Source organism: Typopeltis vanoorti, chromosome 5, assembly GCF_054136105.1.
Source record: "Typopeltis vanoorti isolate ZY-2024b chromosome 5, IOZ_Tvanoo_1.0, whole genome shotgun sequence".
In the NCBI taxonomy this organism is placed as follows: domain Eukaryota; kingdom Metazoa; phylum Arthropoda; class Arachnida; order Uropygi; family Thelyphonidae; genus Typopeltis; species Typopeltis vanoorti.
In genome coordinates, this window is record NC_143553.1 from 142,568,689 (window position 1) to 142,595,856 (window position 27,168).

General features: G+C 35.7%; 1 protein-coding gene across 1 annotated transcript in view; it reads right to left on the reverse strand.

Moving 5' to 3' along the window:
• The window catches only part of Gclc (glutamate--cysteine ligase), a 162,653-nt gene that overhangs the window by 37,870 nt on the left and 97,615 nt on the right, over positions 1-27,168 (reverse strand). The window contains exons 10-11 of the mRNA XM_090392798.1: positions 21,660-21,772; positions 3,581-3,673 (exon numbers count right to left, since the gene is read on the reverse strand). Of these exons, the coding sequence (XP_090248924.1) occupies positions 3,581-3,673; positions 21,660-21,772 (206 nt within the window). The remainder of the gene's footprint in view (positions 1-3,580; positions 3,674-21,659; positions 21,773-27,168) is intronic.

Consider the following 27,168-nt stretch of genomic DNA (forward strand, 5'->3'; position numbering starts at 1 on the left):
TGCACATGATCTGGCAGCAGGTCCCTGTATCGTTCACTGGTGAGGGACGATGGTAAATGTACCAGGGGACCCATTTCATCCCACGTAAAGTCCCCACACAAGGATACCACTACCACCACCGGCCTGAACTGTAATGATCCCTGCTGGCACAAGGGATCCATCGCTTCATGTGCTTGGTGATGCACTCGTACCTGCCATCGGCGTGTACCAACGTGTACCTTGACTCATCAGTCTAGGCGACCTTTTTCCATGCATTGAGGGTCCAATGGTGGTGTTCCTATGGCCATGCTAATCGTGACGTGCGGTGAGCAGAGGTACCCTAGTCGGGCAGTGGCTTCTGTACCCCATAGCGAGGAGATAGTTCTGGATGGTGTGGCTGCTCACACATTGCTGTTGTCCAGCATTGAATTGGCGAGTGTTCTGCGGCACTGTGGCTTGTCTATCTGCTCTTACCATCCGAGCTAGCCGACAGCATCCCATGTCATCGACACGTTGTACACCAAGGCAGTTTTCCCTGGCAGCTGTGGTTTTACCCGATTCCATGTACTCACGGTACACTCTTGACACAGTGGTCCGTGAAAAGCCCAGTGCCTGCATGACTTCGGAGATGGAGTGTCCCATACATCTGGCTGCGATCGAATTCACTGAGATCTCGAGTCTTCCCTATTCTGTGCTCGACTATTACTCAGACGGTCAGTACAAGGTCTGACGACATCTCTGTCATGCACCATTTCGCCAACATGGCAGGTATCTCTAATTCAACTGCTCATGAGTGTATATACATGCAATCCTTTTTATTATTATTGCTGTTCCCTTTCATTCTTTTACCTTATAGCTATATATTTAAGCTTACTTTCACTTAACTCGTTCATCTCTACCCTTCATTTCATTGTCAACCATCTAATCCTGTACTTGTTTATATAACTGCATGCACCTGCCATCATCACTTCTAATGTCAAGATACTTAACTATGGTGTGTGTACACACACCATAGTTAAGGTTTGGTTGTAATTACAATTCCAAGCAACTAAGGATATAAGACTAGTAAGTATGTTTGCTAATTATGAGTATTCTCTATCTGTTTTGCAAGATGAAAAATCCAAATTTTCCCTTTGCTAAATCATGTCATATCAGACTGAGTAACAACTTCAATTTATTCATAAAAAAAACCCTTAGAAAAGGTTCCTTTTATCCTAGAGAGGTTCAAATGTAGGTTTTTTTTTTTTTTGCCAACTTTGGTTGGTAAATGAGTCATCCCAACAATGAATATAGTATCAGTACATTATCATCCAGTTCCTGATATAGATACTCTCAAGGAATGTACATACTCATTTCACAGGCTAAGGACTGATGCTGTACATATATATCAAATAGATTCTCATACTTTCCATGATAGGATATCCACCTTTTTTTGCTATTTACTTTTGGTATTCAATCTTGAGTAAGAAGTGGGATAGGAAAGAGGATGAACAGTCCACCATCATAACATTTATTCAAAATCTGAAAAACTGCAGTAACATGCGAACTTGGATTTTTTTCCTCTTGTTCGTAGCACAATGGCATGATCTGCAAATCTATGTACCCACACAAAACAGAATAAAATAGAAAAAGTATTGTACTGGCAAGTTTCCATAAGGACTAAGAGCTACAAGCAGAAAATAATTCAAGTTAGATCTTCTGAACAGAACTCAATGAATAAAGTCCTATGGAACAGAAAAGAGGTAAGACTGAAGCATGGCAAATAGAGAACAGATACTAGAAGAGGCATTCAGTGATTACTTCGGGGTCGGTGAGTGGCCTGCAGCAAATAAACAATGAGACAAAGGAAAAAGAAAAATCTAGAGTAAATAAAAATTATATACTACAGGAGGCAGAAATGGGTTAAAAAAAAAAGCACATTCCATGTTTCTAGACCTGTCAAACAATAACAAGTCATTAGATTAGGACAACTTGAGAAAAGTAAAGTAAAAGGAAAGATTCATCTGTCAACAGAAGACAAAAGAAGTCGATTGGTCTATTACCATTTGGTAGAATTAACAGAATTTTAATTTTTAGTAAATGAGAAAAACTTCATTCCAACTGGATCAGTTTGCCAATTGACTTCATTTTCCTTTGTAGTCAGCGTTTCAATGTCTTTTTTGTAATTTGCATTCAATGGTTCTACTAAAATGGCATAATTTTGAAATTCATATTCAGTCACTATTTTCACGCCCATCATCCCCAGAATCCAGTAGGAAGTCCAAATCACTGTCAGAGTTCTTTAATATCTTTAGTAATTTGTCAGTCATATAGTATTTTTTTCTTATGCTTTTTTTTTTTGGTTCAGATGGACCAGACAAGACCGAAAAGCCTCATAAAAGTTCTTTTCATCTTAAATGCAAATTCAGGCCTTTCCAACCAAAGACCTGTGGTTACTGACAGGAAATACTGCAAGTTGACCTAATGAAAAGAATTATAAAACAGAGAAAAACTCGTATAAAACTTCATTAATGTAGAATTTTCACCTAAGTATCAGAAAAATCACACATTCTTGAATGCCTATGATACTTGGATAAAAATTCTACATTAATAAAGTTTTTATGTCAATTTTCCTCTGCTTTTATAATTCTTTTGATTAAAATTATTACTTTAAACAGAAAGAGCCTCCATCACCCTTGTTAAGGTATCATTAAACTTCACAGGCTTCTGTACACAGGGAACTTTTTTTTTTTTTTAAAGCAGTATTTGTTCCACATGGAAAAGGTTGATAGAACATTTTTATTTAGATCTTTACTAGTTTCACATATCTTTATTGTACATTTCATCAGGAGTGAATTATGTAGCTGAATTTGGCAACAAGCAAAAAATTCCACTTAAAAAAAAATTATACTCTCAAGTCTAGTACACATCATCTAATCAGGAAAAGCCAATACTCAGGCTTCTATTTGAGATAGAAGTGGTCACCAGAGGTCAGAGGATACTAAAAAGAAAAAGACACTCAAAATATCTAGGACTAAGGAACAAACTTTTGTAAATAATCAACATTTCCTGAAAGCTACCTTCAAATGATGTGCAGGTTGCCATGGTAATACCACATAATCAAGTTTACATTATGGCTCACTTTCTATCAACAATGTTCTTCCAAATTTATTTGCTACTCACTGAGTCTCCAATATTATTAATCTTCCATTTCAATCCTCTAAGGATACTACCACCTGCATTGATTATGTACTTAGTCTTCCTTCGAAGGATGAAATCGTCCATCCAGAAGGGGATGGACGATTTCACTAATCCTCCATCCCCTTCTGCTCGCTCACGCATTCTTCAATGTTAACAATGTCAAGATTCTTCCTACCATCTTCACACTATAGAAATATTAGCTTCAATAACTTTAAAGTGTTAACTAATTCATGTTTCAACTGTTAAGTCTATTATAATATTTTAATGAGGGCTTGTAGATGTATAGCATGTACCAAAGTGGAGGGAGGGCCTTAATACTATTATAATAAATGCAAGACATTTTTTGTCTTTAATAATATTAAAATAACACTTTAGAAGAATTATTACTTCTAATGTGTTATTTTATGCGAGTAATGCATACCTCCATGGAACGAAATTCAACTCTCCAGCCTATCCCACTTTGAGGTGGAGGTGGCTTGAACCTCATAGTCTGCCAGTTGGTTGACTGAATATTCTGAAATAAAAACTTTTCCTTAAATAATGTACTGCAGTTGTTTAAAAAAAAAAAAAAAAAGAATTAATTACAATAATCTTTATAGGATGATTTCCTAAAACAGAAACCTGTTGGTGGTGAAGTTAACATTTATTACTGATCATTACTTTTGACCACTATACCTTATTCTAGTAAACTTCATGCAGAGAGAGAGAGAGAAAAAGAATACATTACCCATTGCCATGAGCAACATGTTGAAATACGTTTGACTCAAACAGCATATAACCAGGATAATCATACAAATTCACCCATCACTACGATTTTTTTCAGGGGGGGGGGACTATATTTGTAAAGACATGGCTTTTGATTAAATTTACCATAGTTCACTCTCATTATAAGAAAACTTAAACCATCCAACAGACTTAAGACTTTTTGAAGGGTTAGGTTTATTCTGAAAATAATATTTACTATATCCAGCTATCAAATGTACCACTGAAGCTTTTCTATGCTTGTTATATTTTCTTTAACTTAATTTCATTCATACATAAAAGAAAAAACAATTCTTCTGAACATTATTATTATTATTTAACTTTTATAATCTCTACTAGTGTATTACAATAATTATAGTACACTTCTGGAAAATGAAATAAACTAAACTGATGTTATGTTAACAGTTAAGTAACAAGCAAGTTAACAGTAACATTAATACAGAATATTTGAAAAACTAACAATTTTGCACAAGTGTGACGTGATGCACAAGGTTTTTGATCAAAGATGATCAAACCTGTCAAAGGATCATAACTCGTTTCTTGTTCAATGATTAGGGTATTTTTTTAACATTTCTAATGTTTTTAATGCCCTGATGAAGAAACGAGTTTCCAGTTCTGATTTATATTTTTTCTCTCCATGTCCTTCATGTGTTCTGACATGCATAGCTCTCTTGACAAGTCTGTTCATTCCCCATAGCAAATTTCACAAAAACAACTATCTTGCATCCTCTCAGTTTTGAGTTGTGAGTGAGAAAGTTTTGGAAGTTAAAGACTCGAGATTATGTTTAGCAGGGAAAAAGCCATTTTTATTCCTTGATAATGCACTATCCAAGTAAAGATTACCTTGAGATACTATCCAAGATTGATTGCATGTAAGGTAGTGATACTGATCCTTTATATTCCTGTGTTTTTCCCTCCCTTTTCTGTCCATGGTCTATAAGCTCTTTTAGAATATTCCTGACCATTTTTTTTTTTTTTGGAAGAACAAGACTGAGTTCTTTGGTTTCTTTTCTCTGTACTGATGAAATGTTATAAGCCCTGTCTCATAGTATTTTCATAACACAAATTTTGTGATGGATGGTGGTGCAAGACTTTGCATGAAGGAATCATTCCATGTGCACTAATAGTGACCAACTGCTTAACTTTCATTTGGCTCACAGATTTTTTAAAATTGAAAGAACATATTATTGATGCAGTGTTTGAATAACATCAGTGTCCAGTGAAAGGAGTTCTTGTACTAATCCTATGGTCTCTGTTCATGGTGCACTGGTGAACAGCTTGATGTCCGGGCTTCCAAGTAGACCAGAGGACCCCCCCCCCCCGGCCTACAACACTTTTTAACAAAGTGTACAGAGTTCCTTACGTAGATATCTGGTTTGCATGTAATTGGGACTATTAGTTTGTGAGATATTTAGAGATAAGAGGTTGACAAGGTCTTTAATTAATGACCCTGTCAAATGACCTGAAGATATCAAGAAGCACCTCACATCTATATTCTACTCATTCCCAGAATTTAAAGAGCTCTGAAAATAAGCAAGCAACTATTTCCGCAGTGAAAGCAAGATATTCATTTTCACACTTTTTTAAGTATCTGGCACAGTAGTAGCACTTATAAAACAGACATCTATATAAGGAACTGCACATGCTTCACTGAAAAAAAACATTAAAGGATTTCATAATAGAACTCTCTGATCTAATAGAAACCTGGATTTCATCAACCTGTTCTCCAAAGTACCTTGAACATAAACTATGTGAACTACAAGAATTATTTCCACTGGACAATGATGCTATTTGAACACACAATGCATTCTCCCAATAAGCCTGTCACTATTTCTCTGTTTTTAGACAACCTGTTTATAGAATCAATTGAAAAATAGGCCATGGGGAACAAATGGTGATCTAAACTTTGCCCATGCCATAGATGATATGTTCATCACATAAACTGGTTCAGCAAAACTAATTGATCCTATTAACAATATTCAAAATCCATGCCTTTAGACACGCTTTCCTGGGTGTCTTCAAACAACATAAAAAACTAATAAACCTACAGAATCAACACACTTGGGAAGATACCTGCATTTGATGTTACACCACAATGCATCACAAAAAAGTTGGTATAATAAAAAACCATGAGACAGAGAATAACACTCCAATAGCACAAAGAAAAAAAAAGCCAAGAATTGAATACCTTATTCTTATCCTTCAAAAAAAAAAAAAAAAAAAAATGGACACAACAATAATAAAAAATGGTAGAGAGCACCCTAAAGGAGCAACCCCACACAAGGATGGATAAACTGCCTGCTAGCTAGCCAAGTAAGTTTAAATCCTCCCATGGACATGGATGTTTGTGAGTCTTTAAGTGGTAGATGAATTTCATCATCCAGTATGAGACTACCATGCTGCTTACCAGAGGCATGAAAAAGCGTCATATTCGGTCTGTAAAACAGGGTTTCCGGAATATGTAAAAATAAATAAAAATGCAAAAAAAAATATTAATAAATTAATAAACATAAAAAAAATAAAAACAAATCTGAAAGCACACCCCAACTCAATATCACCAGAATTAAAGATCGGTACTATCAACATAACAAGCCTGAATGGCAAAGAAATGGACCTAGCTGAGGAATTACATAAGTACCAGATTGACATAACAGAGGGTGACTGAAACAAAAATGACAAAAACTGGTGAGATCTTTCTGAGCAATAAATACAAAATGTTATATTCAGGCAATGACAATCAAGGAAAAGGAGTAGCCATAGTATTCAACACAAAATACAAGGCTAATCTTCTTGAATGGCAGGCAGTCTCAAGTAGAGTGATGTGAGCAAATATCAGAATGGGGAATTGGATAATGAGACTTATTTGAGCCTAACAGAAGGTTCTACTAGGGTAGAAGTGGAGGAATTTTTGATGCTTTAGAGAAAGCAATAGACACACAAAAAAGGAAAATTTGGTCCTTGTTGGAGATCTAAATAGCAGAATACTAAATGGTTGTGAGACATACAAAAATATTTTGGGAAAATTTGGAGAAAAGAGCAAAGCTAATAATAATGGCAAATATCTGTTGGATTTCTGCTCAGGACATGGACTGGTTATTACTAACACCATGTTCCAACATAAAAATGTGCACAAATTCACATGAAGAGGCTAGGAATAAGAAAAGTCTCATTGACTATGTTATTGTTGATAGTGATGTTTTATCCCTGGTGCAGGACACCAGAGTATACAGAGGATTTGAAATTGAAAGTGATCACTATTTAGTCTTGAGCGGGATAAAATTGAATGTCATATTGAAAAGAATAACATGTAAGAAAGTTTTAAAGCGAATAAAAGTTGAGCAGCTCTAAGATGTGAACTATAGACTAAAATACACAAAGATTATTGAAGAAAAATGAAAGAGGTTGAGAACAGGAACCAAACCTTGGAGATTCAGTGGCAAGCCTTGAAGAAAATCCTGATTGATTCAGCCACAGAGGCATGTGGTGAGGTAGTCTGCAAGGATAGAAAAATCAGAACTCCATTGTGGACACAGGAAGTTAAAGAGGCAGTGAAGGAAAAGAAGCATATCAAAAGTTACTGGCAAATAAGTCAGTTTGTGCTCTTAGAGAATACAGAGACAAATGTAAGAAAGCTAAACACTGTAAAACTGGCAAAACAAAAAGTCACCAGAGGTTTTGGTAAGAATGCAGAAAATAAATATCAAGAAGGTGGGCAAAATATTCTGGAGGTTGTTGAAGAAGCTTAGAAATCGAGGAAAGAGTGCTGTAAAAGGAATTAGAGATGATAAAGGTGACATGAAAACGGAAGAAAAAGATATCATTTAAGTATGAAGTAATTACTTTGAAAATTTGCTAAATGAAACGAGCATTGATAGCACAGTAGTAAAAAACACTCAACAGGCATACAGTTAGGAATACATATCCATACTTGAAGTAGAAAAAGCCATCAAAGGTTTGAAATGTGGAAAGGCAGCAGGAGTAGATGATATTCGACCAGAAATGCTGAAGTATGACGGTATAAAAGTCTTACAGTGGCTGCACTGCATAGTTCAAAAGGCCTGGACAGAGGGATGAATTCCTGATGATTGGAGTAGAGCTCTAATAGTACCCATATATAAAAAGGGAAATAAAACTGAATGTGAGAATTACAGAGGTATTTCTCTACTGAGTGTTCCTGGCAAGATTTATGCCAGTAAGTATACTTGAGAAGAATTGTGGAAGAAAAGCTTGGTGAAGAACAAGCTGGATTCAGGCCAAATATGACAAGTAGCTGAGAAAGCATGGGAATATAACAAAGATCTGTATTTAAGTTTTGTCAATCTGGAAAAAGCATATGACAAGGTGCCAAGAGAGAAGCTATTCAATACGCTACAGTTATATGGTGTCAATGAAGCATTATATCAAGCAATACTTAGTCTTTATTTGAGTTGTAAGTCAGCAGTTAGAATTGAAGGAAGTACAGGAAGATGGTTTAATGTTAAATCTGGTGTGAGCAGGGATGTACATTATCCCCTCTGTTATTCATTAATTATATGGATCATATTTTGAAGGAAAGTGGTATTAAGCATGATATCAGAATTGGAGAAGTTAATGTATGCTCTTTGCTTTATGCGGACGATGTTACAAGTTTACAAGATTCCCTGACTAAATTGAATGACTGTTGTAATAGATATGGTATAAAGGTCAGCAATAAAAAGACGGAGACAATGAAAATAGGCAGAATCATTGAAAATGTCAACTGTGTTTTGATGGGGAACCTGTGGAACAAGTAAAACATTTAGCTACTTAGGCACAATTTTTAGTGAAGATGGCAAATTAAATATGGAAATAGACAACAGAATCAACAAAGCTGGTATGGTAGGATATCAACTGAATAAATTCATATGGAATAAGAGCGAAATTAGTCGGAACACTAAATTAGGTGTATACAAGACAATATTCAAACCAGTTTTAACTTATGGATCTGAGAGCTGGTTCCGAACTAAAACACTTGATCAATGACTAGAGACCACAGATATGAGAGTCCTGAGAAAGATTAGAGGTGTGAACAGATGGCATTAATGGCAATATCATATTAAAAACGAGGATATTAGGAAAGAACTAGACATTGTCAGCATCCAGGAATGCGTTAGCAGAGCTAATCTCAGGTGGTATGGTCACTTAAACAGAATGGGCGAGGAAAGATTAGCAAAGCAAGTGTTCTCTGCTCGGTTGGCAGGAAAATGACCCAGAGGAAGCCCAAGATATAGGTGGATTGATATGGTACAAAGTGCCTTAGGCAATAGAAATATAAGATCTGATAATGTTGGAGTCTTGATAAGTAACAGACTGATTTGGAGGGAAATTGTATATAGGAAGTTAGTAATGATGTAAATTTTTCATGTAGTACTATCATATCCTGTACACCCCTTGAAGGTACATGTCAGGAATTTAATGATGATGATGATAAAAATAGAAGAAAAAAAAAATCCTTAATGCACTTATGTAAAATACTATATGCTAACAACTTTTTACGAGTGGGAATCACAAAAAAAAAAAACACAAACAAGAATATGGAGAAGTGGTATCATTCCTTGCAAAGCAACAATCTCATGGATAAAGTTTGAAAGATACGTTTTAGCAAAGTAAGGAATAAAAGTAGCTTTCTCCTTCCTAAGCATGATCTCACATCTCCTTAAACCTCCCTACATTCACCACTCAAAAAACTGGGACATGGTACAGAAATGGCTTATGTTGATTAAAACTCCTCTGTAATTCAAATTTATTTAAATTATTTATTCACATTCAAATTAATTTGAATTAACTTTAGCAAGGAATGATAACAATATCTGCTTTGTCTTCAGTTTAGAATCTTATAGCCTCACACTCAATACATAGTCTAACTGTGCAGTCGAAAAAACAAACAAATTTGTTAGACGAGCATGAGCAAAAATAAGATATAGTAGAATATAGTAAAATGGCGGCAGCTGATATTTAAGGCAGTCGACATTTTAAGACACTTAAAGAAATAATTGAAAAAAAGCAAGATCATTACAGTATTCTTTCTATCTGTTTCTGATTTCCAGCTCTTCAGTTAGTACTGCTCCATTCCTGTCTTTGATGGAATTTTGGACTTAAACTTGTGCTTTAGGTCCCAAACTAAACGAAACCCTATTTTATAATTGTGCCTCCTCACCTGGAACCATCTCTTCATATTTATTAGTATAAAACTTTTCCTTGTCCTGCCTTCTTTATGTAATCTCTTATATTCTTCCGTCCTTGTGTCTGTTTCTCCAAAGCTTCTTGGCTATATCCTGTATAGCCAAGAAGTATTATAACCTTGACTTCCCAAAGCACTTCCACTGACTCCTCCTCACTAGTTTCCAAAAATCATCCAATCGAGTATTTTCTGACATCCAGTCTAGTGGGACATGCTTGACTTGGAAGGTTTTGGAGTCTTAGTCTTACTTTGGCTCTTACTATCTGCCACAGTGTGCTCCAGGACAAGTATACACATCAGAGATGCTTGTCTTCCACTGTTAGAGAGCCAGGATGCAATCAATCTGGAGCTTTGACCTATCAATATTAGTTATCAAGTATAGGTCGGTCATGGGTGCTTCTAGAAGTAGAGTATGCAATGTACTAACCGTAAAACTTTCATACCTCCATAATTTGAGCATTTCTTGTCCAATATCATCTACTCCAGCTGCGTTTTCACATTTCAGGTTTTTGACGGCTTTTTCTACCTCAACTATTGCTATGCATTCCTGTTGAATGTTTTCTATCACTATGCTGTCACTGTTTGTTTCATATAGTAGTCTTTTAGAGTAATTACTCCATACATCTAGAATATCTATCTTCAGTTTTCATGTCACTCTTTTCATCTGATTCCTTTTTACAATAATCTTTTGTCCATTTCTAAACTTTTCAAATTGCTTCCAGAATATTTTTCAACCTTCCTAATATTTATTTTGTATGTTCTTACTGAAGTGTTCCCATGGCTTCTGATTAGCTAGTTTTACACATTGCTTCACTTTCTTACATTTTTTTTAATATTCTCTCAGAGCACAAGTTGACTTACTTGACAGGAACTTTTGATATGCCTTCTTCCTTTCCTTGACTGCTCCTAACTTCCTGATTTCACCATGGAGTTCTGATTTTTCTATCCTTGCAGACAACCTCAGCACATGTCTCTTTGACTGAATTAATCAATGTGTGTTAGTGAATTTCCATGGTTTTGTTTTCTTTTCAAAATCTTTTTTTTTATTATTATTATTAATAATATTTGTATATTTGAGTCTGCAGTTCACCTTAGAAAGCTACCCAACTTTGATTCTTTTCAAAAACTACTTTAGAAAGGCACTTTGCTGTTCAATATGAAATTCAATTTCATTCTGCTCAAAACCTGATTGATCACTTTCTATTTCAAATTCCTTTGCATACTCATGTCCTGAACCAGTGTGAAGATATCACACTAAGAGAAGGTACGACAGCTGGTGTTGTGTGTGTGATATAGCCTCCTTCAATGAGTCCTTGACTCCGTGGAGGTCTAATAATACTAACAATAATCGCAGTTATGAATATTTTGTTGGTTCATACTTTTTTTTAAACAGCTGGTTCAGCCAGAAGAGCAAGGTTGGTAGAGTAAGGATTAGAAAGAAGAGGGTTATTGACATTTCTTTTAAATAGCTGCAAAGTGTACTGGTGTTAATGTTTTTGCTGGGTTTGAGAGTGACAGAAAATTTTCTTCTTTTTCGGGAATACCATCTACAAAATGTTATGACCTAAAATATGTTAGTACTGTGGTTAGGCTAAAGATTAGATAACTCAAACATTTCTCTAAAGATCAAACATGAAGCTTTCTCAAGCTATTCACACCTCCAATAAGCATGAGTAATTGGACAGCAAGATTATGTTCTTATGTTCTCATAGAGAACATAAGCACATAATCTTGCTGTCCAATTGCCCTTATGTGCTTATGATCTCATAGTAAGTTCTATTAAGGAAGTGTAGGAATTTTCCCAAGTCACTAGAGAAGGCAGTGAACACAAAGAAAAAGTTGGTTCTTGTTGGAGATCTAAAGAGCAGAGCAGGAAATGATCATGAGATATAAAGATACGTTTTGAGAAGATTTGGAGAAAAGACCAAAGCTAATAATAATGGTAAGTAGCTACTGGATTTCTGTCCAGGACAAGGACTAGTCATTACTAACACCACATTTCATCGTAAAGATGTGCACAAATTTACATGGAGAGAATCTGGACTGCATTGTCTGTACTCCACGTATTCTCAATCTATCTTCATAATCTACATTCCATAATCCCGATATCATCCTGGTAATCGTGCCATACTTCCCAGGTCAGTATGGCATGATCACTATCGCCAACTAGTGGCAAAGTCATGTTCTAAACTGAGACACCTCATACTAAGAACAAATCTCACATTCTTTGTCCTTGAGGTGATTCTTTCATATGCTGCTTTAGAAAGCTGTCATGCAACAGCTCAATAAATTCTCCTTTGTTCTTGTCATAAGTTTACTCTACTACCTAATCAATATTTGGATAATTTAGGTCACCCATAATAACTACTTGTTTAGTACTCACCGAAATAATTTGGAGAGGCATTTCTTCATCCTGAACTAATGAACAAGCAGGTCTGTAGTAATACCTCACCATATATTTCTTCTTATTAGTCTCCACTTCATTCTAGATAGCTTAAAACTCAATGTTACATGGGACATTATTACCATTTGTCCTTCATGCGCTTCTAATCCTAATTGGACTCAAAAGTTATCTGATATCATTAGTAGTACTTCCCCTTCACTCCTATCTCTTTCTGTCATTCCTAAAAACCGCCATAACCTTTGTGCTCAATTCAGTTTACATCAGAATCTGAGAGCTACGTTTCACTAATGCCAACAATTTTAGGCCACAATATATTCACCAAAGCAACAAACTCAACCACTTTGTTTCTAATACTCCTGGCATTTGTGTATAGACATATCTGTACAATCTACAGTCTGCTTGGTCCAGTTGGGCAACTTTCTAATTTCCCTTCCTACACAAATTCAAAATACCCAACCTAAAGTGTAGTCCATAAAAATATTTGTGTGTGTGTGTGTGTGTTTGGAACCGTTATAAAAATTTTCATAAAAAATTATTGGAAAGTAAATTATGACAATAGTGACATGAAAATATTTTAGTCAAGAAAACATATGATATAAGTGATAAAGCATAAGTGCTTCAGAAATAAGTCAATTTAATAAAATATTTTCCCTACATCAAATTCAACTTACATGCTGTTTCATTCAAAAGGCCATTTCCTGTGAATTTTTACCCAAACTTTATAAGGGATAAACTGGTCTTCAATTTTTTTTATTGTTATGACTGAAGAAAGATTTCCCAACATATATTCTTCATTCATAAAAAACACTTATGCTGTTTACTCATATCAGTAAATAAATTTCATAAATACAACTAGGTTGCAATTAATGCAAGTTTAAATGATGCAACATTTGATTATTTTGGAGCAACTTTCACAACATCAGGTCACATTTAATGCAAACCTAACATTAAAATTCACTTAATGTGAGGCTAGAGCATGAGAAGTTGAGGTAACTGGATTACTGTTAGGGTTTTAGATGCTGCTACTCCAGACTGTATGTTAGTTTTTGTGATTTGTTTTAATCGTTTTAAGAAGTAAATGGACAAAAAGAAGATTCCTTTAGATAAAAACTCTATGAGCACAAAAAAAATGCTTGTTATTATTAGAGCAAAAATTTGATGCGATTGAATGATATTTCATAGCAACTTTAAAATATGATGAGATGTCAAAAAGCCTGAATTTACAATATGGAATATTTTAAAATATGCAGGGGAAATAAATGTATGGATTGAGGATTGCAATTAAAAATGCATTCCCCCTTAGCTGAGCAGCCATTCAAACAAAAATAATGTTGCAGAAGAAAATGTTTAATGCAAGTTGGTTGGTTACTTCGATTCAATTTAAAAATAGAGTTTAGCTGCATAAGGTTAAATATACTGGTGATGCAGCAGTACAAATGAGGACATGGCATCTAAATGTCCTGATGAAAAAGCAATTCAAGATGGTGAATACACTGGATCAACAAAAAGATTTAACTGAATGAAACCAGTTTATTAATAATAATATTTTTGGTTTACAGATCAAGCGTTGATCAATTTTATTAACTTAACCAACTAGTTTCGCCACACTTTAACTGTTGTCGTCTTCAGGGCACTTACATATAGGCTGAAACAATCTCACAATTATGTGTAACTATAAAACTGACAAGAATAACTGTAAAAAACTGACTAGAATAATTACAAATAAAATATTATTATTATTATTGTTCCGGGCAACTCCAAGGAGTCAACAGACTCATCGAGGGAGGCCCTAACACCATGTCAAGAACAACTATTCGACATTCACACAGTATCTATCATACCTTGCCTCGAACTCATTCACGGTCATAGCACCCACAACAGACTCTGGAAGCTCTTATTCCACTCATTCACTACTCTCCAAGTAAAAAACCTAGCTCTAACACCCTTGTCAACCATGCTCTTGCCCAGCTTCCATTCATGGCCCCTAGTCCTCCCACCACCAGTCATATTTTCAAAAATATCTTCTGGATCAATCTTATAGAAACCCTTCAGTAATTTGAATGTTTCAATCATATCACCCCTCCTTAGCCTATCGACCAATTTCTGCAACCCACAAATCTTCAACCTATTCTCATAAGGTTCATTCCACAGACCTGCTATCATCTTGGTCACTCGTCTCTGGATCCTCTCCACTTCCTCCCCATCACGAAGAAACCCTGGTGCCCATAACTGGGCACAGTAGTCCAGATGGGGTCTTATCAAGGCTCGATACAGAGGAACAACAACTTGTTTGTCTCTGCATGTTAAAGTATTTTTCAGAAGCCAAGTGATTTGGTGAGCTGTTTTAGTCACTTTTGCAATGTGCCCCCAAACTTCAATTCCCTATCCACCAATACTCCCAAAACCCTGGCCTCATCAATCTCCTGGAGTATGGTTCCACCAATGCGATATACTGCTGCTATTCTTTTCACCCCAAAGTGCACAACCTTACACTTTGCCACATTAAATTGACATCCATTTTTCCTAGCCCAGTCCTCCAAACTATCCAAATCATCCTGTAAAATTTTGACATCCTGTGCACTCATAATTGCTCTACCCAACTTTGCATCATCAGCAAACAAGTGAACACTTCCTCTCAAATCCTTTCCTATATCATTGATGAACAAATTGAAAAGCAGTGGTCCAAGAACAGAGCCCTGTGGCACTCCACTAGTCACAAGCCATCTTTTAGACTCCACTCCTGAATAAACCACTCTCTGGTATCTCTCCTTCAACCACCCTCCTCCATCTCAGCATCCCTATATCTATCCCCATCTGCTCCAGTTTACTGATTAGGGTTCTATGTGGTATCCTATCAAAAGCCTTGGCAAGGTCCAGTAGTATTACTGTAAACCCATTACCCCTATCCAGTTCAGCCATCACTGTGTTATAAAACGTGAGCAAGTTACTGAGGCATGATCTACCCTTCACAAAACCATGTTGTCCCCCATACAATATCCCATTTTCATCTATCCAATCCTGTATTCTTTTCTTGACTAATTTCTCTAAGACCTTGACAATGATTCCTGATATGCTAATCGGTCGGTAATTTACAACAGCAGTCTTGAACCATCTTTATGCAGTGGAACTATTTTCCCCTCTTTCCACCCCCTCGGGACTAACCCAGACCCGAGACTCAAATTAAACAAAATGGTCAAGGGTACTGACAATTCTTTAGCTGCTTCTCGTACAACACGAGCTGGTATACCATCCAATCCCACAGATGTATTAACATTGAGGTTGATATATTCTTGCAAAGTGCTCACTCAGTAACTCAACTATATCAACTAATTCAGTTACCTTCCTACCATCGGCACTCTTTAAAATCATTCTGCCATGTACATTTTCCCTTTTACTTGCTACATATCTAAAAAACTGTTTAGGATTCTCTTTAGCCTGCACGGCCAATGTTCTTTCGTAATCCTTTTTTGCTTTTCTAACCACACTCGTTACCCTTCTGGCCTGCGCTTTATACCGTTCATGTGCCTGCTGGTCACCTTTCTCCTTAAATTCCCTCCATAGTTGTTTCTTTTTTCGCAGCTCAAGCTTAATGGTGTTATTCATCCATTTAACCCCTAGTTGATTTATTATTTGGACTCTAGGTATACAGTCCGCCATTGCTTCATGCAAACACTTCTTAACTACCTCCCATGCACTATCGACTTCTAGTCCTTGCAGTTGTACATGCCATGGCACTGAACCAATCAAACTCCTAAGCTTGTCATACTTTCCAGCCCGATAATTCCACATGTACCCTGTCTTAATTGAAAATTCTACACCTTTAGCCACCTCCCAAGTCAAGACCCTATGATCACTCTCACCGATTGGTGGCAATGTGGTCATATTTGTTACAGCCAAATCCACAGATGTAATTACTAGGTCAAGCACTCTCTGACCCCTAGTATTTTCCATTGCATGCTGTCGCAGATAGTTATCCCTTAATAACAGCATAAAATCCAATTCCTTCCTCCCGTGTGTCCTCTCCTCACTCCAATCAATGCGACCATAGTTGAAATCTCCCATAATAATCACCCTCCTTCCACTCATTTCTTCTATTTGCTTGTGCATACTGTTACCACCATCTTTTCCATCACCTGGTCTATAGCAGCACCCAATTGTATATTTAGTTCTGCTAGCCACAATCTCACACAAAATGGCCGCAAATGTGCTCTTTTCTCTATCCTGCAATTCAACTTTTATTCTTTTTGGCTGCAGCTCATCAGTTATCATCAACAATACTCCTCCCCAAATAGTATCGAACATGCGTGAAACACGTATTGTGTGTACAAGATTAGCTAGCTGTTGCTAAGGAACTTTCTGTAGTTTGTATTAAAGTTCATTTCTTTTGTTTTTAAAGATTTGATTAGGGTTTTCCATATCTCTGGGAGTATTAGGCCTTGATTTCTGTTAAGGTTGACAGTAGAACGGGCGACTGTGGCTGCTTCTTTGAAAATTCTTGAATGGTAATCTTCCTCTAAGTAAGGGGAACAACTTTTGTCCCACTCGATGACATGAAACGATAGGCCAGAAATATCCTGTCTGTTGTTTTTGACATAGCCAATGTGCTCTTTTTGCTGATTTCAAGGCTTCTCGAAGCCTGTCTGATGTAACTTGAGCCACATGAGCATGGAATATTATAAACTTCAGCATATTTATAGAAAGGCTGGTTGTCTTTTGAAGATCTTAGTAGTTTACGAATAGATTCTATTGGTTTAAATGTTACTCTTATTTTGTGTTGTTTGAGGAGGCTGGCTAGCTTGTAGGAGATGCAACTTACAAACGGAATTGCAATAGTTTTTATATATTGAATATCTTCTTGTTCTCTTTGTGGTAGTTCAGAAAAAAGGACTTTATTGACTAGTCTTCTCGGATAGCCGTTCAAGTACAGATTGTTGGAAATAAATGTTAATTCATCTTGAAGGGTCTCGTTGTCTGTTGTGATGCGAATCGCTCTCTTCTTTAACATGTGTACAAAGTTGAGTTTATGTGAGATGTGGTGAGAGGAGCTGAAATGTAGGTAGCGACCTGTATTGGTCGGTTTTCTCTACACCGATAGATTTATACTGCCATCAATTTGTTTTTTGATTAAGATGTCTAGGTCTAAAAACGGTAGTTGTTTTTCTCTTTCATGTTCCAGAGTAAATTTAATAGAATGATGGAAGGAGTTGATCTTTTTGAGAAAATCATATAGGTCATCTTTGTTGTTGTTCCACACAATGAAGATATCGTCCACATATCTGAACCAAATTTTAGGTTTGGGAATAATTTGGGATAGGATTTTATTTTCTAAGTCTTCCATAAAGAGGTCAGCACATGAAGGTGAGAGTGGGCTCCCCATCGCCAAGCCTGTTAATTGTTGGTAGATCTTATTTTTCCATGAAAAGTAGTTAGAATTTAGGCAGTGAGCAAACAATGAGGTTATATCTTGTGGGAACAAGGTACTTAAGATGTCAATGACCTCAAAATTCAGGAATGTTTGTAAAGAGAGAGGTGACATCTAGGCTGGCTAGAAGATCATTATCTGATATGTTGATGTTTTTTTAGCTTTTCCATAAATGTTCGGAGTTTTTAATGTAACTCTCTGAGTTGTGGATGTTGTTGTTGTAAGAGTTTCGAGAGATGTTTTGACAATAAGTAGGTAGGAGAGTTTATTGCATCAATGACTGGGTGTAAAGGAATACCATCTTTGTGCGCTTTTGGAATGCCATAGAGTCTCGGAGTTAAAGGATGCATGGATTTTAGTTTTTTAATTAAGTCTGTTGGCCAGTTGGATAAATTGCGTAGCAATTCATCGGTATCATGGTGGTTTTTTAATGTCAGATCTTTCGTTAAAAGATGGTAAAACGGACAAGTCAGATAGTAGACGGTTTACTTTGTCCTCATAGTCCTTTGAGTTCAGTATTACAGTACTGTTTCCTTTATCTGCTTTAAGTATTATGATGTCCTTGTTGTTTTTTAAATTACGAATAGTTCTTCTATCCAATGAGAAGTTTTGTTTTGTGGAATAGGGAGAGGAAAGTATTATACAACTTTTTAGTCTTAGATCATTTGCTGAGTGAGGCAGTAATAATGAGATTCCTTTTTCTAAACTACAGATGAAATCCACCTTAGGAATCTGTTGAGGAACTATTGCATAGTTGAAACCTTTCTTGAGAGTAGCGATTTCAGGTTTCTTTTAAGATGTGGTTTGAGAAATTAAGAATAACTTGGTTGTCCGGTAGAGAAGGTTTAGACTCATTGTGGGTGGTATAAAGGTAGTTGAATTTTTTAACCTGGGTCTGTCTGCTTTTGTTGAAAGCTTTGGCGAAACTGGTATTAATCATTCTATCTAAGACTTGCCAAATTTCCTCATCTAAAGAGCTGGAGAGATCCATGAACAGTTCATAACATTGTGAGTCAATTTGACTAAGCAAATCTTGTGTGATGTAACCTTTCAGGAATGAGTAACATCGATGTCTTGAAATAAATATTTTTAGTTTGTCTAGTATTGAAAAGAGGTTTAAGAAGTAAAAACTTAGGAATTATACAGTTATCTCGGCAACATTTTAAAAAAGTGAGATGGTTAAGTAACCTTGCCTTTTTACATTTTAGGATTTCAAAATGGTGTATCTTGATTTTCACGTCACCATTGATCTATTCATAATGAAGGTTTATTTTCTTGATCATGAGAATTAATAATATTTTTGGTTTACAGATCAAGCGTTGATCAATTTTATTAACTTAACCAACTAGTTTCGCCACACTTTAACTGTTGTCGTCTTCAGGGCACTTACATATAGGCTGAAACAATCTCACAATTATGTGTAACTATAAAACTGACAAGAATAACTGTAAAAAACCGACTAGAATAATTACAAATAAAATAGTATCGAACATGCGTGAAACACGTATTGCGTGTACAAGATTAGCTAGCTGCTGCTAAGGAACTTTCTGTAGTTTGTATTAAAGTTCATTTCTTTTGTTTTTTAAGATTTGATTAGGGTTTTCCATATCTCTGGGAGTATTAGGCCTTGATTTCTGTTAAGGTCGCTACCAACATTTCAGCTCCTCTCACCACATATCACATAAACTCGGCATTGTACACATGTTAAAGAAGAGAGCGATTCGCATCACAACAGACAACGAAACCCTTCAAGATGAGTTAACATTTATGGCACTAACAAATGAAATTGTTATAGAGCTGATGTCTTTGCGGTATGTCACCAAAGAGAATCTTGTTGATGATTCTTGTAGGGTAGCTATTTAGGGATAGATCTTTGGATATTTTCATTAATTCTTCTTGTAGGTTGCCAGGGTCTGTGGTACACTGTATAGCTCTTTTTTTCAGCATATGGATAATGCTGAATCCCTAAATGGCTACCCTACAAGAATTATCAACAAGATTCTCTTTAGTGACATACCGCAAAGACAACGAGATGAAACCCAATTCATCAGCTCTATAACAATTCCATTTGTTAGTGCCATATCCAGAAAATTAGCTCTTCTTCTAAAACCATATAATATCAGAGTAACCTTCAAACCTATTGAGACCATTCAAAAGTTTATAAGATCCCCGAAAGATAGCCATCCTTTCTACAAGTACTCTGGAGTTTATAATTAATACCTTGCGGTGTTAATTACATTGGACAGACATCTAGAAGTTTTGATACAAGAAAGAAAGAACACATAGGCTATGTAAGGAATAACAGACAGGATATATCAGGCCTTTCTTCACACTTTGCCTCTACCAACCATAATATTGAATGGGATATGAGTCATATGCCCTACATAGAAGACAACTACCATTCCAGAACATTTAAAGAAGCTGCTACAGTCGCCCGTTCAACTGGTAACTTAAATAAGAATCACGGCCTAATCTTACCAGATATATAGAAAACTCTAATCAGATCATTTAACCAAAAAGAAATGAACTTTCATGAAAATTACATTAAATATCTCAACAAATAAAACGTTGCGCTTGCGAAATAGTATTATATCATTGTATTACGTACAGTGATAACTTTATATAATTTTTAGAATTGTCGGTTAGTTTCCTAGTTTGTTACTTTCTATTGCTTACCAGTGTATTCCTTTGAAAATGCTGACAGATATCAGTCAGTGAAACGTTCAATATTAAACTAATATTTACTTGACTAACATACAGAATTAAGTCTTTAATTTATTAATACTAGTAGCCAAGAAAAAAAGGTCATAATAAAAACTTATGTTTGAAATATTTTACTGCCTATTTCAGTCGAGCTAGAATCGATTACCATATTTTACTTATAATTATAAGTTCGAATAGGACGAATTCAAATAATATGAACACTTCATGGGATTCATTATCTGCACTAACATTAATGCATTCACTGCCTTGTAATATCTGGTGGATTATATCCTAGCAATGTCAGACTGTCATACACATGTAATCCCACCAGACAATTTCCACATTCATTGAGGGTGTTACCCCCCCCACACACACATGCTCTTGGGAAACCCCCTACAAGTTTTTTTCAGAATCCTCGGGTTCCATGGAACACTTCTGAAATAAACACTGATCTAAATATGTGCATTATTTTTATATAATTAAATAAATATATATATAAAATCATTTATTTAGTTTTTACCTATCTGGAAAATATCACACATCCATCAGACAAAAATCTTATCAGGGGATAAACTGTAAAAACATATTTTTCAATTTATTCTTTGTATAATTAAGCTTTAATTTATTTTTGTAAATTAATCTTTTTAATGTAGTTTGGGAAAGCAACTGTATTGGCATAGGTCATAAAAGTTCAAGAGGAAAAATAAAAATAAAAATTCATTACCTTTGGTAATGAATATATCACAGATTAAATATGTTTAAAGAAAATTTACCATACATAATGATTTTTTTATTCTTTTCTTAATGATGGATGAATTTAACGTGCTCACAAGTTTTAGTTAGAATGACAAAACTTGAATAAATAACAAATTTACAGTTAATAACATACTCTCAAATCAGAAGAATGTCTATATGATTGACATAACTTAAATTTTATGAAGTGAACTAAAGTTCAGTATTACAGATAAAGAATTTAATACCATTTTACAAGGAACTTTTTAACTACTTACTTCAAAATGGTCACTGTCTTCATTATCATTTTGGTTAATCTTTTCACTAAATAGAGCTATAGGATCTCTTATAAATAAATGGGCAACATGTTGGGATAACAGATGATCAACTCCTACAAAAAGTTATCAACAAATTTATAAGTTTTTCAACAATTTTTTCATTTTTTCCCCAATTAATAGCTTATAATGTGCTGTTTTGAACATGTAAATAAAGGAAAGAGAATTCAGCAATATTATTATTATTACATCCTCCATGGAGTTGGCAGATATCATAGGAGGTTTTTATTCAACTGACAACATATTTATTATACTAAATCTTAAAATCAGTAATAATCCCTGCATTAACAACATATTATGATAATATGTTCCATTCACTCACAATTCTCCAAGTAAAAAATCTATTCCTCACATCCCCTCCTCTTTACCACACTCGTAGGTAATTTCCAGGGATGGTGCCTGGTTTTTCCCCTCTCACCTTCTACTCTTTTTATAATCCCTTCTGGATTAATCTGATAAAATCCTTTCACTCACTTAAGCATCTCTATCATATCTCTTTTTCTTCTATCCACTAAACTCTGCAATCCACATTTTTTCAATACCCAATATTCCAGAGTCCTGATATTGTCTTAGTCACTCACCTCTGGACCCTTTCCAATGTTTCCAAATTACAATGAAAACCAGGTGACCAAATCTGAACACAAATAGTACAAGTATCATCTGACCAGTACTTTATGCAGTGGCACAACCACCTCCATATCCCTGCATGTTAGTGTAGTTGAAATATGCCCTATAAACTTCAGTCTACTGTCAACCATCACTCCCAAATATCAAATCTCATCCACTTTCTGCAGTACAGTACCATTAATATAGTAGACAGCCTTATATTTCTTCTTCTTCCCTTCACGTATTAGGCCTAGTGGCCTGTTACAGGGCTAATCTTAGCTCTTCTAAGCCGTACCTGTCCCGAGGATTAGGTGGCTAGCCCTATACCTCCCAGTGTGTCCTATGTCTGTAGATGCATGTTCACACCTATTTCTGCACTCCCAAATGTAACATCTTGCACTTATTAATATTAAAACTACAATCCTAATAATTTGTCCAAGTGAAAAGTCTGTTCAAATCTTCCTGAAGGGAATTAATATCAGAAGTGCAACTAATAATTCTTCCCCACCTTGCATGATCAGCAAAAAAATGGAGAACTCTAGTCACTTCTTCTCTTCATGTATTAGGCCCACATATATATAATTTACAAACAAGTTAAACAGCAGAGGCCCAAGAAAGGAACCCTGGATCATGTCACTGGTTAATCTACCTGTTTTGAGACACTACTCCATCATACACAACTTGCTGGTATCGTTCAGAGAACCAATCTCCAATCCATCAAATCAATATACTATCCATTCCCATCCTCTGCAACTCATACACCAAATTATCATGTGTTAATTTTTATTAAACACTTCTGCAAAGTCCAAGAATATAACTGAATATGATTCTCCCTTATCTAACACTCGTTACCTCATCATAAAATGCAAGTAAATTGCTAAAACAAGACCTACCCTTTACAAATCAATGCTGACCATTATAAAGAATGCTATGTCCATCAACTCAATCTTGTATTCTATTCATAACCAATCTCTCTCTAGCACCTTGACTACAACTGCAGTTATAAAGACTGGTCTATAATTGGAAACCCCTGTTCTAAAATCATGCTTGTGAAGTGATAATATTAGACTGTTTGTCAAGGGTATATCTAACTGTTGTGCACATTCCTTAAAAATACATAGTGATATCCATTCTTAAAAATACATAGTCATCCATTCCCACAGTTTTATTAAAATCTAACCTAATCAACCACTGATACATCCCTGATTCTTTCACTTCCTCTACCTATGTTCTCCCCAGGACCTTTTGAATGGGCAAACCACCTGGCTGGTTTTAATCACCACCCGGCTAATTAATGTTGTGAATTGACATCGCTCAATAATGAGCAAGAATGGAAAAATAGTTTAAGACATTTTTTAATTAATAGTGATGAGAAACCAAACTGGAGATTCTCGATACTCGTGAGACCAGCTCAATTTCTTGCATTGCAAGCCAATCTCGAGAGCTTCGGATATTCACTTTGATGCACACCAATCCGTATGCGGAAGAAGACAAAAATCAGGATCTTGATTACAACAGTATCGGTTGCAAAGAAGATCTTTTACGAAAATGACATAATTTTGATGTTTGAAAGAAATAAATTGAGAAAATTGAGAGAATTCGAATCGAAACAAATTTTTGTCTTCTTCCGCATATGGATTGATGTGCATCAAAGTGAATATCCGAAGCTCTCGAGATTGGCTTCCAATGCAAGAAATTGAGCTGGTCTCACGAGTATCAAGACTCTCCAGTTCGATTTCTCATCACTATTAATTAAAAAATGTCTTAAATTATTTTTCCATTCTTGCGCATTATTTCATCATCATCATCATCAAATTCCTGCCATGTACCCTCAAGGGGTGTACAGGATATGATAGTACTACATGAAAAAAAATTACATCATTATTAATTTCCTATCTACAATTTTCCTCCAAATCAGTCTGTTACTTGTCAACACTCCAACATTATCAGATCTTATATTTCTATCGTCTAAAGCACTTTGTACCGTATCAATCCACCTATATCTTGGTCTTCCTCTGGGTCGTTTTGCTAATCTTTCCTCGCCCATTCTGTTTAGGTGACCATACCACCTGAGATTAGCTCTGCTAACACATTCCTGGATGCTGACAATGTCAAGTTCTTTCCTAATATCCTCGTTTTTAATATGATACTGCCATTGATTACATCTGTTCACCCCTATAATCTTTCTCAGGACTCTCATATCTGTGGTCTCTAGTCTTTGGTCAAGTGTTTTACTTCTGACCCAGCTCTCAGATCCATAAGTTACAACTGGTTTGAACACTGTCTTGTATACAGCTATTTTAGTGTTCCGACTAATTTCGCTCTTATTCCATATGAATTTATTCAGTTGATATCCTACCATACCAGCTTTGTTGATTCTGTTGTCTATTTCCATATTTAATTTGCCATCTTCACTAAAAATTATGCCTAAGTAGCTAAATGTTTTACTTGTTCCACAGGTTCTCCATTCACAACACAGTTGACATTTTCAATGATTCTGTCTATTTTCATTGTCTTTGTCTTTTTATTGCTGACCTTCATACCATATCTATTACAACAGCTATTCAATTTAGTCAGAGAATCTTGCAGCGTATTTATTTAGACGTATAACATCATCTGCATAAAGCAAAGAGCTGACATTAACATCTCCAATTTTCATATCATGTTTAATACCACTTTCCTTCATAATGTGATCCATATAGATAATGAATAACAGAGGGGATAATGTATGTACATCCTTGTCTCACACCAGATTTAACATTAAACCATCTTCCTGTACTTCCTTCAATTCTAACTGCTGACTTACGACTCAAATAAAGACTAAGTATTGCTTGATATAATGCCCCATTGACACCATATAACTGCAGCATATTGAATAGCTTCTCTGTTGGCACCTTGTCATATGCCTTTTCCAGATCGACAAAACTTAAATACAGATCTTTGTTATATTCCCATGCTTTCTCGACTATTTGTCGTAAAGTGAAGATCTGATCCTGACAGCCTCTATTTGGCCTGAATCCAGCTTGTTCTTCACCAAGCTTTTCTTCCACAATTCTTCTCAACCGTTTCTCAAGTATACTTGCATAGATCTTGCCAGGAACACTCAGTAGGGAAATACCTCTGTAATTCTCACATGCAGTTTTATTTCCCTTTTTATACATGGGTACTATGAGAGCTCTACTCCAATCATCGGGAATTCGTCCCTCTGTCCAGGCTTTCTGAACTATGCAGTGTAGCCACTGTAAGACTCTTATACCACCATACTTCAGCATTTCTGGTAGGATATCATCTATTCCTGCTGCCTTTCCACATTTCAAGCCTTTGATGGCTTTTTCTACTTCAAGTATGGATATGTATTCCTGACTGCAAGCCTGGTCAGTGTTTTTTACCACTGTGCTGTCATCACTGCTTGTTTCATTTAGCAGTTTTTCAAAGTAATTACTCCATACTTCAAGGATATCTTTTCCTCCTGTTTTCATGTCACCTTTATCATCTCTAACTCCTTTTACAGCACTCTTTCCTCCATTCTTAAGCTTCTTCAACAACCTCCAGAATATTTTGTCACCTTCTTGATATTTATTTTCTATATTCTTGCCAAAGTCCTCCCATGACTTTTGTTTAGCTAGTTTTACACAGTGTTTAGCATTCTTGCATTTGTCTCTATATTCTCTAAGAGCACAAGCTGACTTATTTGACACGAACTTTTGGTATGCTTTCTTCTTTTCCTTCACTGCCTCTTTAACTTCCTGCGTCCACCAGGGAGTTCTGATTTTTTTATCCTTACAGACAACCTCACCACCACATGCCTCTCTGGCAGAATCAATCAATATTTTCTTCAGAGTTTGCCAATGAATCTCCAAAGTTTGGTTCCTGTTCTCGAACTTTTTCATTTTTTCTTCAATAATCTTTGTGTATTTTAGTCTACAGCTCACATCTGGGAGTTGCTCAACTTTTATTCGCTTTAAAACTTTCTTACATGTTATTCTTTTCAATATGAAATTCAATTTTATCCTGCTCAAGACTAAATAGTGATCGCTTCCAATTTCAAATCCTCTGTACACTCTGGTGTCCTGCACCATGGAGAAAACATCACTATCAGCAATAACATAGTCAATGAGACTTTTCTTATTCCTAGCCTCTTCTCTCCATGTGAATTTGTGCACATTTTTATGTTGGAACATGGTGTAATAACCAGTCCATGTCCTGAGCAGAAATCCAACAGATATTTGCCATTATTATTAGCTTTGCTCTTTTCTCCAAATTTTCCCAAAATATTTTTGTATGTCTCACAATCATTTCCTACTCTGCTATTTAGATCCCCAACAAGGACCAACTTTTCATTTTTCATTGTGTCAGTCGCTTTTTCTAAAGCCTCAAAAAATTCCTCCACTTCTACCTTAGTAGAACCTTCTGTGGGACCATAGGCACAAATAAGTCTCATTGTCCAGTTCCCCATTCTCATATTTGCCCACATTACTCTACTTGAGACTGACTGCCATTCAAGAAGATTAGCCTCGTATTTTGTGTTGAATACTATGGCTACCCCTTCTTTTCCTTGATTGTCATTGCCTGAATATAACATTTTGTATTTATTGCTCAGAAAGATCTCACTAGTTTTGGTCTTTTTTGTTTCAGTCACCCCTATTATGTCAATCTGGTACTTATCTAATTCCTCAGCTAGCTCCATTTCTTTGCCATTCAGGCTTCTTATGTTGATAGTACCGATCTTTAACTCTGGTGATGTTGAGTTGGGGTTTATTTTCAGATTTGTTCCAGTAGCCGACTTTTCGCTGTTCGCCCTGGTTCCCTGGTGAAAACAACGGGAGCCTTGTTTAACCGGGCGACA